Source organism: Hylobates moloch, unplaced genomic scaffold (assembly GCF_009828535.3).
Source record: "Hylobates moloch isolate HMO894 unplaced genomic scaffold, HMol_V3 SCAFFOLD_14, whole genome shotgun sequence".
Lineage (NCBI taxonomy): Eukaryota > Metazoa > Chordata > Mammalia > Primates > Hylobatidae > Hylobates > Hylobates moloch.
The window spans coordinates 87670102-87683085 of record NW_026652289.1 but is presented as its reverse complement, the minus strand read 5'-3'; the positions used below and the strand labels follow the sequence as shown (position 1 = coordinate 87683085).

At 48.3% G+C, this 12984-nt stretch overlaps 1 protein-coding gene across 3 annotated transcripts in view; it reads right to left on the bottom strand.

Annotated features, from left to right (window-relative positions):
• The window catches only part of GABRA5 (gamma-aminobutyric acid type A receptor subunit alpha5), an 89238-nt gene extending 76900 nt beyond the window's left edge, over nucleotides 1–12338 (bottom strand). The window contains exons 1-3 of one of the 3 annotated variants that reach the window (XM_032175235.2): nucleotides 11676–12338; nucleotides 10267–10331; nucleotides 9727–9886 (exon numbers count right to left, since the gene is read on the bottom strand). In XM_032175235.2, coding sequence (XP_032031126.1) covers nucleotides 9727–9812 — 86 coding nt within the window. In that variant the 5' untranslated portion in view covers nucleotides 9813–9886; nucleotides 10267–10331; nucleotides 11676–12338. Of the gene's footprint in view, nucleotides 1–9726; nucleotides 9887–10266; nucleotides 10332–11641 lie in introns of all 3 variants that reach the window. The other 2 variants (XM_032175236.2, XM_032175237.2) reach the window with 2 other exon arrangements.
• Nucleotides 12339–12984: the final 646 nt, after the last annotated feature.

Genomic DNA, 12984 nt, shown 5'->3' with positions numbered 1-12984 from the left:
ATTTTAGACCACGTCCAGGTGCTCAATTTTTGGAAGGTCTTTGCTGTCTCTTCATCTTACCAATTGAGGTACTAGTAGAAAAAGCAGATCTTAATGTTGAAATTAAAGTTTTCTAAGCTACTCCATTCTCTGTTGTGAAAATGTTCCTAAATTGTCTTAGATGGTAACAGCCCTGGCTGTCCAGAGACAAAGGCTTGACTTCATGATTGACCATTTGGAGGCTGTGCAGCCACGTGATGTCTCTGTGAGTATTGTTTTCCGTGGCTCTCTCCAGAAGCGGAGATAAAGACCCACTGCTCTGCCAGCTTTAGGGAAACACCATCCCACTGGGCTCTGAATCCCACTCACAAATACCCTAATCATTTCCCACAGTGACGGAATAGAATGCTATGCTTAAGAATTTCAAAGCTCGGATTCTACTTCTTGATCAAAACTATTTTCGTTAGTTTCAGTATATCTACACACATTTGCACATAATTACACTTTTCTTGGAGGAATTTCAGTGTCTGCCCTTCCCTGCCATAACTGCCTTTTGCATTTATCTGTAGACCTTTCTTTGTATGACGGGGCCATGGCTGGGGATTTGCAGTGTTGTCCTTGCTGTATTAACTGAAGATAGCCTCTAGGAGGGAAGAATCAGATTCTTAAAAAGGTCTGATGATGCCTATCAGGGTAGGAGCAGAGGGTTTTTGTTTTTTGTTTTTTCATGAACTGGAGGCCCTCCTCTGTCCATAGACCATCCTCAAAAATGCTTCATTTGCAGTGCGTGGTTATGAAATACACCGCTTTCACAGCCATGGAGAGAAAGGCCCGTGCTGTATCATAGAAGGCAAATGCTGTGTTTTCTCAGCCCCTGGTGCGTAAGTGCCTTCATACAGGAGACCTTCACAGATGCCTGGGGAACTGGCTAGCGCCTCTATCAAGTTGCATGATCTTCAAGAACTGCTGCTAGGCTAAGGAGGAATTTCAGCTTCCTTTGTTCCATTTTGGCTCATTGAAAGCACTTGAAAAACAAAATAACACAGAAATCCAGGGCTATGCCTTTGGTGAGCAATAATATGCAGCGTGTGACGGATGAGTCCTACAGGTGGAAACCAAGATGTCCTCAGCCCATAAAGCGCTCACTCCGTTTAGGGTCAGCAGGCAGCCTGGACTAGCCGGCACTCCACTTCTGCTTTTCTTAACTGCACTGAGTACAGCCCAGGAGCTCTGCTCATCTTGAGGTCCACCGGAGTCCACGAGTGCTTCAAGGACAAGTAAAGGCCCTGTTCTTTGGGGAAGTGAATTTTTGTGAGCTGAGATTATATCCCTATTACTAACAACAGTCTTAGACATAACAGAAATACTTGAAAATTTGGTGACTTACCCTTCAATTTTAGTCTGGGTTAATTCACTAGGTTCTCTTAAAATAGGAATTATTTCCTTATATTGAATGCATATTCTCTACAAAACATGTCCCATTTATGCCATATTCTCAGTTCCAACATTTTCCTTATTTGGTACTTGAAAGAGTACAAGTTGTGGCGTCACTTCTGGAGAAGAAAAAATCTTTTCGGTACTGTCATTCCACCACGGGTGCTAGTGAAGGCAGTGTGTGATGTGCTTCTTTGTGATGTAATCTTCCTTATATGGATGACTACTTCTGACTTACATTCAGTGAGTTCGATAATGGCAACTGCAGACATATTTTGACTGGAAATTACTTTGGATGTTGAACTGGGCTTTTTTTAAGCTGTAGCTTATCTGTCTTCTTAAATTTTGTTCTTCCCCAGTATTTAATGACTTCTGAAAAATGCCTCTTCTGTTTATTTGTCTGTTACTTTCAGGTAATTAAATGAGTACCTCTAAATGGCACCACTGTGTGATGTTTTCCTCAAATGCCTATTACCCATCACTTAAGCACCATATTAGAAAAACAACAACAATGTAACAGAAAAACAAAACCAAGATGGACACTGGCTGGACAGTGAGGGTCAATCCCAGGGTTCCAAATAACAGCTTTCCCCTCTTAAGGTGGAAAACATGGACAGGCACCATATTGTTTTATAAGGCTCTGAGTCTGTGCCATGGAACATCATGCTAGAACTCTCTGATATTCCTGCCAAATCCTAAAATCCCCAGTTCTCCCTGCAGCTCCTGAAATCCTACTGAAGTGTATTCCTCACTCTTCATGGAGGTTCTCCATTCTTGCCCTTGGCACTGCTGCCCAACTCAGAATCCTGCTGTCCACAAGGTAAAACCCAAGCCCTATGGCCCCACAGGCCAGAGCCACCTCTCCCACCCTGCCCTCCTTCCTAGACTCAGCCCTGTCCCTCCTCCCAGCCACACTGGGGGTCCTGTATAGGTGATGAAACAGTGATGTTCCATCCCATTCCTTACACACATTCTCCCCATTCTCTTGCCATACCCATCAGCAAGCACATCTGCTCTAATACCACCGCTCTTTCAAAGAGCCTTTCATTCACCCCATATTCTGTTCCCATCACTGCTCCATTCTTTGCCCGTCTTCTCCTGAAAACTCACTGGGAGATTTGTCCATATGAGCAACCCCCGCTGCCTCCCCTCCCTTCTCTTGCAATCACTCTGCCAGGCCTTCACTACCTGCATCCCAAGGAAGCTTCTCTTCTGGAGGCCAGGAATGAACTCCACATGGCCAAATCTGAAGATCAAGTCTTGGTCCTCAGCTTAGTTGACCTGTGGGCAACATTCCTACAACCCCTTTCCACTTGGCCTCAGGGCATGGCTCTTCCCCTCAGTCTTGCTGCCAGTTACCTTCCTGACCTCAGAACACAAACATGCCCCAGGGCACAATCCAGACACCCTTTCCTTTCTGTCTGCACTTAACCTCTGACTGTCTCATCCAAACCAGTGGCTTAAATACCTCCCAAAGTATGGAAACACCTCAGGTCCACACCTCCAGCCCAATCCCTCTCCAGAGGGAGACCTAGTGGTGTCTCCAGGGGCTTCCCATACCACCACTGCACCTGTGACCTTCTGTACCCAAACCTCTTCCCTACTATCCTTTCCAGCTCGATCATAGGCAGGTAAACCTGTCCGGTTCTCTAGTAAAATACCTAGGGGTCATCCCTGACTTCTCTCTTTCCTTCATGCCCACAATAACCCATCAACTAATGCTGCTGGCCAAAACAGCCACTCCCCTGGGCCACTGCAATCATCTCTTCACTGTCCCCACTGAGTCTTGGGTTAACCCCCTCTCATCTCACTCCAGATTCCATTCTATTCTTTCACTCTGCACTCAGAGTGAGCTTCAACGTTTAAGTCACATCATTATCACATCTAAATTGGATCATGTTTCAAACCTACCCAAAACCACTCAGTGGCCCTCTCTGCCCTTCCAGATAAAAGTCAACTGTCCTTCCTGATGCTCCCCTGCATGGCCTATAGCACTTTCGGAATGTGATCCCAACCCCAGCCCTTCCTCCCTGACGACGCTTCCTCCCCGTCTCCCACTTCCTCACGCCTGCCCCTCCGCTGTTCCTAACACGTCAAGCATGCACCTGCCACACAGCCTGGGATTCACCCGCCATTCCTCCTGCCAGTTCAGGTTTCTCTGCCAACAGCTTTGCTCACATCCTCACCTCCCTCAGATCTCTGCTCAAGCATCTCTTTCCAGCACACGCACTGTCTCTTACTCTGAATTACTCTTCATAGCAATCATCATAACCTACTGACACTTATTCAATGCACACCAGAGTGTACCCTCCTGGGAGGCAAGCCCCACTCTGCCCCTGCTCTGCTCTGTGCATCTCAGTACCTGGAACAGTGCCTGGTGCATGGTGAGGGCACAGTCCACATTAGTGTAGCTGCAGGGCAACGTCCCCCAGGATGCCCCTTCGAGGGAGACATTGCAGATGTGGACAAGGCAATGACCTTGCTGTGCTCAGGCTGAGGCCAGGCACCATCTCACACTCTGGGTCCGGTAAACCCCAGGAGTCTCCTGGTCACAGAACCCAGAATGGCTTGGTGCACTTAGCATACCCTCCCCTGACACAGACCTGGGATTGCTTAAGCATTTGGCATAGGTTGGCAATTGATCCTTCATACCAGCCTTGTGATCCTGGACCCATGATTAATCCCACATTGAGATTAGAAACTGAGTTGCAGGCAGGTGAAGTAACTCTTCTGACGTCACACAGAGAGCATGTGGACAGAGATCGAAGCCAGGCAGCTACACTGCCCTCTGTCAAAATGACACTTAATGCCATCCTAAATATTCACCAGTGGTCCTGAAACAGGAACCGAACTGACAGTACCGTGATGGCCCAATTGTTCTTGTTAAAACTGAAAATTAACTGGTTCTGTGCTTCATTCACTTTTAGGTTGGCCTTTTGATTTTAAAATAAGTTGTTAAATAAATACAAATAAAATAGAGTTTTCAATGAACTGCTGAAGCCTGTTTCACTGCAGGTCTTACTCTCACTAGCAAATGATCTTTCTCCACAGTATTCCAGTTCACAATCTATATTCCGTGTTGGAGTTTATTCGGGCTGCAGTAGACAATGTTTTCATAGTGGTAACATGTGAGTTCTAGAGTAGGATATTCTTTGGTTTCCCATATATAGTCCTCCCCCCATTCTGTCCCTTTTCAGGGCACTATAATAAAAATTAGGACATTCTGGGGCAGGCCTTGCAGTGGAGCGCGCTAGCCCAGCCTGCATTCTCAGGGATCCCTTGCTTTTACCACTTTCAGATGGTGAAACTTGGACACAGTTATCTAAGCTCTGACACCTGAGCTCTTTTCACCTGCAAATCAAGAATTTTGTGTAAATTAAATATTAAGGAGATATACTCGTATACAGGCTGATAATTACTGTTGCTACCACCAGACTTCTCTGATGAGATTTCTTTTTATTTTTGCTTCTAGTACTTTCCTCTGAAATTTCTCATTAATTAAAATGAGCATCTTATGCAATCTGAACCTTTGTAAAAACCCGAAAGCCCACATGCTCCTTCTCCCCTTGAAGGGAGTCAGTGACTCACTCCCGAGCTGACTGCCAGACAGTCTTGGCGGAGAGCTGCGCTGGCCGAGTCTCCTGCCTGCTCAGTGCCTGCTGAACACGCTGAAGTTTCCTTTATAAAGCAGATAACTGGGAATTATTTTCTTTGGGTACCTTTAAAAACATGTTGGACATTCCCCTATAGCCCTGTTTTAACCACCTACATTTTTTTGCCATATGCGAGAACTGCCTTTTGGCTCTCCGGGGGTCGCTGAAGCCTTTAGGTGTGCCACCACTTGTGTTCCCACTCCCTGCTTCAGTGGGCTTTCTGAGTGCTTTTAGAATTGTTACCATAACTGTTTGTCCCAGGCCTCATGAACCCGCAGCTATGGTGCAGGAAGAATTTGTCATCTGGGGATTCACAAGGGAGAACTTTCCATTTAAAAAGATATCATGAGTACCTGCGTGATTCAGACAGAATGTACTTTCTGCTCTACTTAAAAGAAGGGAACTGTCCTTGAGTGAGCGTATGGAATGGTTCTCTTCACTAAAACAAAGGTCCACACTGGCACACTTGTGTATATAGATAAAGAAGACTCTATCTGTTCATGTTCAAAAGCCACTTCTGCAAGAACCTACTTTTAATTGCTGCTTATAAAATATTGTTTTCCAAAGTCTATTTGAGTTGCGGCTTCCACATATTAAAATTGTTCAACAGATGTTTTATCAATCAGTAAACCTCCAAAATATATTTGACAATAAAATCAATGGACTCAGACTTTACCTTATTATTAAGCTGATAATCCTCAATTTTATCTCACAGTTGTCACTGGTCTATCAGGTCTGATAAAGTATGATTTTCTTAATGATGATAAATTAATTCCAGTTTAAATTTAATATTATGTGTTTTGACATTATATTGGTGCCAATATTGTTTCTGCACTGGTTTTTCTATACTATGTACTTTTGTTTACTGGTCTTACTAAAATAAATATAATGCTTCAAATAATCCCAGGTCATCAAACTACCTTCGCACAGGGCCGAGTCTCCAAAAAGGGCCTTATTGTATTGTACGCTTGACTCGGTCTCTGTTCCATAAGTTAAAACTAACAGAAGAATTAGAAAGACTATTGAAAATGAGCTACTGGTGACTCCAATCAAATTTAGAATATGACCAAGAGAAGGAGAAGAACACTCATGTATTTCAAAGCAATTTCACATCAGTTATCCTATATAATCACCAAGTACATTGCACTTATCACATCTATAAATTTTCCAACTGCCAGTGTCACACGTTTCACAAACACTGCATCTCAACTTGGTCCATGCACATAGCCCTACTCTTTTTCTTTTTCCTTCTTCTTCCCTGCCTGATTCTCTAGAGCCCTCCTCACCCTCTGCCAGTTCTCTGGCCTCTCAGGAGTCAGCGCTTCTCTTGTCCTAGAATCAGGTTCAAATTAAACCCTTTGATGCTTCTCCTTTCCCCTTTCTTTCGAACCCAATCACATAAACTCTTTCTTTGGAAGGAAAAGAAACAGCTTACCCAGACTCTTTTCTCCCCCTAATCCCCAAGTACTGAAAACTCTCTCCACTCTGAAGCAGGGACTACCTTTTAGAATTATGTTCCCTCTTGTCTAGACTGGTTTGATCCAGAGCTACCCTGCAAACTGTGTGCATTCAAGTCAGGGAGTCCAAGAAGTGACAGGGGGCGGAGTCACACAGGAAGCTCCTAGTAAGGACTCCTGACTTCCGAGGTTAGGCATTCATCCTCCCTCCTTCCAAGCTAGAAGATGGGCTAACGGTGCTCAGCTCATACAGTGGCTTCTAGGATTCATCCAAAACCAAAACACGAAACATAAAGACAGGTGCTCCACGTTGTGGTAGCTATTTTTTCAAGATTTAAAGTTAACTAAATATTAGGAAACTTCAATCGGGATTTGACACAATTATTCTTAAGTCCATTTAGATAATATACAAGTCAGAGGAGTCTCCTATAGGAAGGGAAATAAATAGGGGCTTGATGTATTTTATGATGTCTTTTGTGGCTGTTGAAAAACATGCCCTGCTGGCCAGAATGTGTGAACCTGGCTTCCCACTTTGCTAGAAACCCACTTCTTCAAAAGCAATTGGGCGCGCAGGGTCAAGAGTGAAAAGTGCTCAAAGAACCTGATGTAAAATTCCTCTTACAAAAATATCTTCTAATATAAATAATCTCATATACCTAAGAAAACTTGTCAGCCAAATACGTTCACTACAGGAAAATTTATAACAGCAAAATCATTCACTACGTAAACTTCTCCAATTAGGGAAGAAGCTAACACAAGGCACTCTTGCCCTGTCAAATATGCAGCCATTTAAAATAATACATTTTAAAGAAATTGTGATAATGTATTGGATATGAAAAAAGCACAGTGCCAAACTGCACAGCCTGATCCCAACTGTATAAAAAACACGCACAGAAGCAAGGGGAAGTCAGTGCACCAAATGGGAAGCATGGTTGTCTCCGGGTAGTGGAATTAAAGAGATTCCTTTCATTATCGTATTCTGTATCTCACATATTTGCTGCAGTTAGTCAGTGTTGTTTTATGATGGACTACTGGCCATATACCTAAAAGATTAAAAACTGCTCCAACAGTTAATTTTCTGGAAAGTTTGAGGGGTATTCTACCACTTACTCAGTGTTAGCTTTCAGGGACTAAGATACCCCTCTATTTTGAAGATGACCTCAGAAAGCTACAGAACTAAGTAAGAAAGCATACCTGCTTCTTGGGGCTAAACTCCTTATACACATTACTTCCTATTTCACACCTGCATCTACCAGGGAGTAAAACCATTTCATGCTTATTCAATGCAAATTCATAATACATTTGGCTAAGATTTTCTTTGTTTGTTTTGTTTCATTTTTGAGACAAAATCTTGCTCTGTCGCCCAGGCTGGAGTGCAGTGGCATGATCTCGGCTCACGGCAAACTCCACCTCCCGGGTTCAAGCGATTCTCCTGCCTCAGCCTCCCAAGTGGCTGGGATTACAGGCATGCGCCACCATGCCTGGCTAATTTTTGTATTTTTAATAGAGATGGGGTTTCACCATGTCAGCCAGGCTGATCTTGAACTCCTGACCTCAGGGGATCTGCCCCCCGCTCGGCCTCCCAAAGCGCTGGGATTACAAGCATGAGCCATCGCGCCTGGCCTAGCCAAGATAATTTAAAGAAAATACAAGTTTGCAATCCTGACATATTCTTCTCCACCAAAATGCTACCAAATATATGTGGTATATCAAACAAACCAACTACCTAATGCATTAGCTGACAAATTTGAATATTCTGTGTGATTTCACTGATGTACAGATATTTCATTCAGAAGAACATTGTGAACATGCTAGTTTATAGGCTTTGACAGCTGCAGAGAACTTGTAAAGGAAAACCTTCATTTAACAGATAAAAAAAAATCCCAAGGCATGGGAAGGGAGGCGTCCACTCAAGATAAGCAAGGCAAGAGTCATAGCCAATGCTCTTTCCCAAGGGAATAGTTAGAATGGCTCAAAGGGCTGAGACATGCCACACACCTGTTCCCATCAGTGTGGTTAGAGTGCACACACTGCCTGGCTTCTGTTGGTGAGGGACAGGCATCTTCCTTAGCTCAGCTCTGCTGGACAAAGTCTCAGCTGATGGCTCAGGCTTGCACCCAGGTGGATGTGGACTACAGTCCCAATGCTGTCTTCTACCAGCCACTGCACCTGAGCAAGGCCCCCATACCCACCCCTTCCTCTGCACAGAAGAGTCAGAAGAGCAGAAAATGTACAGAGGACAGACAGAAAACATCGTGGTCCTGGGGATGTCCTCTTTCCCCCCGGATGGAAAGGCTGTCTACAGGCTGTTGCCAAGCCACTGTATTCTCCATCTTGTGATAATCTACATAAATGCGGATAGGCTGTGAAACCTCTGGACCCCATTTTTGCAGCATTAATGCTTGGCAACTTTCATCCTGACATTTAATTTCTTAATTATACACCATCAACTTCAAGTTACAATCCTTTTGATTAACCAGAACAATTCTAGGGCACGGGTCAGAACAGGAACAGCAGCCTCATAAGAACATTCATCCACGATGTCGGTTATCACTAGTTTCGTGAAAAAAAAAAAAAAGGTTAGAGTTGGTATATGGATACTAAAGGCTAAAATGAAAGAGGGGTTACTGGAAATGATAGTGCCAGAACCTCAGGGGTGTCTTTCAGATCTTCAGGCACCTGTGGTTTATGGTGTCTGCACCTGCATTCAGATGGTCACAGTTCTAGGGCCTTGGCTCAGGCCAGGACCACTGTGAGTCCTTTCCAGTGCCAAGTAGCATGGGCCTGGCTTTCAAGGCAACTTTGATTGCACAATGGAACCGTGGAGGGCAACTGAAATGTTGGCACTGCCTTGTCTAACAAGCAGTGACTGTCCTCCATGCATGTGAACTCCTGAATCTTGTTTTAACCTGAGTAGGAAGAATCACAGCTGACTCGGATATCATCTTCAGCTTCCATTTCTGAAAACATAATCTGCCTTTTTTTCTCTGACTCACTTCAGAGACCCCACGTGAGGAGCAGCCTTGCTCAGGAAGAAAGCGTGGGTCAGGGCAATGACTCCATTTATTTACAACAAGTGAAGGGCTTGGGACTGCAATGGTGGCAGGCGAGGACTTGCTCAATGGATGTGCTGCTCCCGTAACAGGTCTGAAAGGCACCAGTGTCCCTAACATCATAAAATAAAAGCACAGATGGTAACTTACCCAAAGTGACTGGATAAGTTCATGGAAATACAAAAGAGAAGGAGGTTTTTGATCATGATAAAACCAGAGAACATTCCATTGTCCATTCCCAATAAGAATAGTAGTTGAAGCAGGTGAATATACAGGAATAACTCTTCCCTTCTCCAGCTTGATCTTGAAGCTGAAAAGCACACAAAGCGGGGAAGCACGTGAACATCAACGCTGTTGTGTCACAGTTCCTGGAATCAAATCACACTGCTATCACAACAATCTGCAAAGAAAGGAGCCTGTTGTCCTTCCCCAGGACAGCTGCACACCAGGTATTTTCCACCACCCTCACTGGGCAGTAAGTCGGAGCATAAAACTAAGTAACAAGAGGCTTATTTTTACTTCTACTCAGGTTGCAGAATCATCCTATTCGTTGTTTTCCACTCAAATACTGTGTTTTGTTTTTTAGTATGTTATCAAATAAACCATTAGTCCAATTACTAAAATAAACGCTGTAGTTATCTGAGCGACTGTATTTTGTATCCATCAAATCCACAAGCGTAGTAATTTTACCTTTCTGAAATATCTGCCACGCCACACGTTCAAAGCCAGCAAGCTACTCCTCTCTCTGCAAGGCACTGAGAAAGTATGTGGAAAGAAGTGGGGGAAAGCACATTTAAGAAACAGGTTTTCTGCAGGATTACAATACTGTGACAACTGCCTATAAAAGAGTGTGGCTACTTTCCCGGCATTCGCTCCCCGTGACTACATAACTTAACCACTGCATCTGTGGAAGTCTCTCCGCTCAGTGCTGGACCCTAATTAATGTATTCGAGATCCAGGCAGACATTGTCCCTGGGCTCAACGACTAACCTTCGTGAAAACACGCATTTCTCAGTATGCGCATAACGCAAATAGGTGCTCACGGGCATCCGAACAGTATGCTTCGAAAAGAAGCATTTTCCCAAGAAGCACCCCCCACCCCCATCCCCCGCAAACTCCGGAATTGGGAGACACAACAGGTACTTCCACCTCGGAAGCGAAGGCCTTCTGCGACTCCTGCCAAGAAGGGCAGGGTGCCATGCGGTGGTCGCCTGGGCGCGTCCTGGGGCTCGTCGCGGGGCCCGGGCCAGAGCCAGGCGGCGAGCACGCGGCGCTGCATGCGGGAAACCCGGGCGGCGCCTCCCGCCGCCCCTCAGCCCCGAGCCAGAGACCCCCAGGAGAGGCTGCGCTCCCACGACCCCCCGGACCCCCACAGAGGCTTACCAGGGCGGGCGCGCCAGGGCAGGTGGGCGCGGGGGCTGCACTGCGGAGCTGCAGCCTGGGTCGCCCTGGCACCCGCGGTCGGCCACCCGCGCGGTCCGCAGCGGCGCGCGGAGGGTCTCCAGCTCCCCGGCCCTCCCCGGCTCGCTCCCGGCTTTCGCAGACCCCCCCGGCTCCTGCCCCCGGTACGAGCCAAGCGCTCCGCCAGGCAGCGCCTTCCTCCTGGGCTGGGAGCGCGCGGTGCAGCGGCGGCTCCGAGTCCCCTGGCCTCGAGCAGCCCGCGCGACACGCGCGCGACACCCCCGCGGGGTCCGAGTCCGCCCCGCGAGCAGCGCCGGGACGCCGCGCGCCTCAGAGCCCCGGGGCTGACGCTGGCTTTCTAGGTGGGCGATCTCACCCCTCCGGCTCCCGCGATGGTGGCAGCGGGTGCCCCCCACCCCCAACTGGTCACCGCGCCCTGGTGCCCCGTCCGGCAGGGATGAGCCGCCCGGACCCCGCGCCCTCCCGCGCCCGGCTTCAGCCCCGCAGTCGTCAGGGTAAAGTTTGCGCTCTGGCCTGGCGGCGCGCCCCGCCTGCTCTGCACCTCTCCTCCCCGGCCACGCAGCCTGCCGCTCGGGCGCCGGGAGGAGAGGGGTGCGGACCGAGCCGAGGCCGCAGGTCCTCTTCCCCGCTAGCGTCCTCTTACTCCACTGCCCCGGCCCGGCGCGCCCAGGGCTCACCCTGCGCGCCGGCCCCGGGAGGCGAGCCGTCGGTGAGGATGCATCCTCCTTCTCCTCCGCCTGCTCTCGCCCGGCTGGCAGGCGCGGAAGGCCGGTGCGGCGTCACCGCCCCATGCTGCCAGCGCGAACTTCCCCGGCACTCCCGGCGGAGCGGCTCCTGCGCCCCGCGCTCCCGCCGCCGCCCTGCAGCTCCGCTCCGCGCCGCGCCCGGGGCCGCGCGCCGCCCGCCGCAGAGCCCCCCAGCGCCCCCGGCGCACTCGCGCCCGCTCTCACCTCGCCCGAGCGCCACATGTCGTCTCTGGGCTGGAGGATCGGCCCTCTGCAGAGGTGCTCCGGTAGAGGCCGCCAGACGCTCAGCAAACGCGCCCTCGGCCGAGCTGGGCTGAGGGGGAGGGCGCAGGGCCCACGGCTCGGCCTCCAAGGGGAGAGGCCCTGTTCTGCTGAAGTTTCTTCAGGGCAACAGCATCTTCGGCGCCTGGTGTAGTCACCACCGCCCCCTTGTAGAGCAGGGATGGGAGGGCAGTGTCAGCAGTCGGGTGATAGAGGCCTGGGCTCCAAGAGCTTTGCTCCCTAGATCCGGCCCCAACGCCTCCCTGCCCAGGCCTGGGTCCTTCCCGGGTGCTCCATGGCACCCCTGTACATGCACATCTCTCAGTCGCTTCTGAAAGAAACTGGCGTGTGGACTTTCCTTTCATCTCACTCATAGACAGGAATGCATTACTACGGGAGGGAAAGCCAGAGTAACATTGGACTCGATTAGAATGAAATCCTTACCTAATGCAGTGTATATCTGGGGGTTTTCTGAAATTCCATTTCCTGACAACAAGCCGCAGTGGCAACGGGAAAGGGCCAGGAGCCCTGGGGGCTGCAGGTCGGAGAGCGGGTCTGGGGTGACAGGGGGGGATCTCCCCAGCAGGGCTTCCGAGCCATGTCGGGTCACTGCCTCATTAGCCACGTACATGGGGTCTTACTATGGTCATTACATCGGTGTGTCCTCCGTCCTAGTGGTGCAGTTCTGGGGGGTGAGGGTGGCATTAATGACAACTGCGCGGCAGCAGGGCCCCTTCAAACAACGCAAGCAAGAGCGCATCCTCTCAGGGTTGCGAGGTCTTGCTTCTTCAGGAGGTGGGGGACTCTCGACTATAACACCCAGTGGAAAACGTTCAAGACTCAAAGGAAAGCCACTGAAAACGTGATGGGGAGGTTTACTTACACCATTGTTCTATTCCTTTTGTGAAACTGCATTATTCATAATCTCTTTTAACAGAATAATGGTAAGTAAAGGCAAATTCTTTTTTTTTTTTTTTTT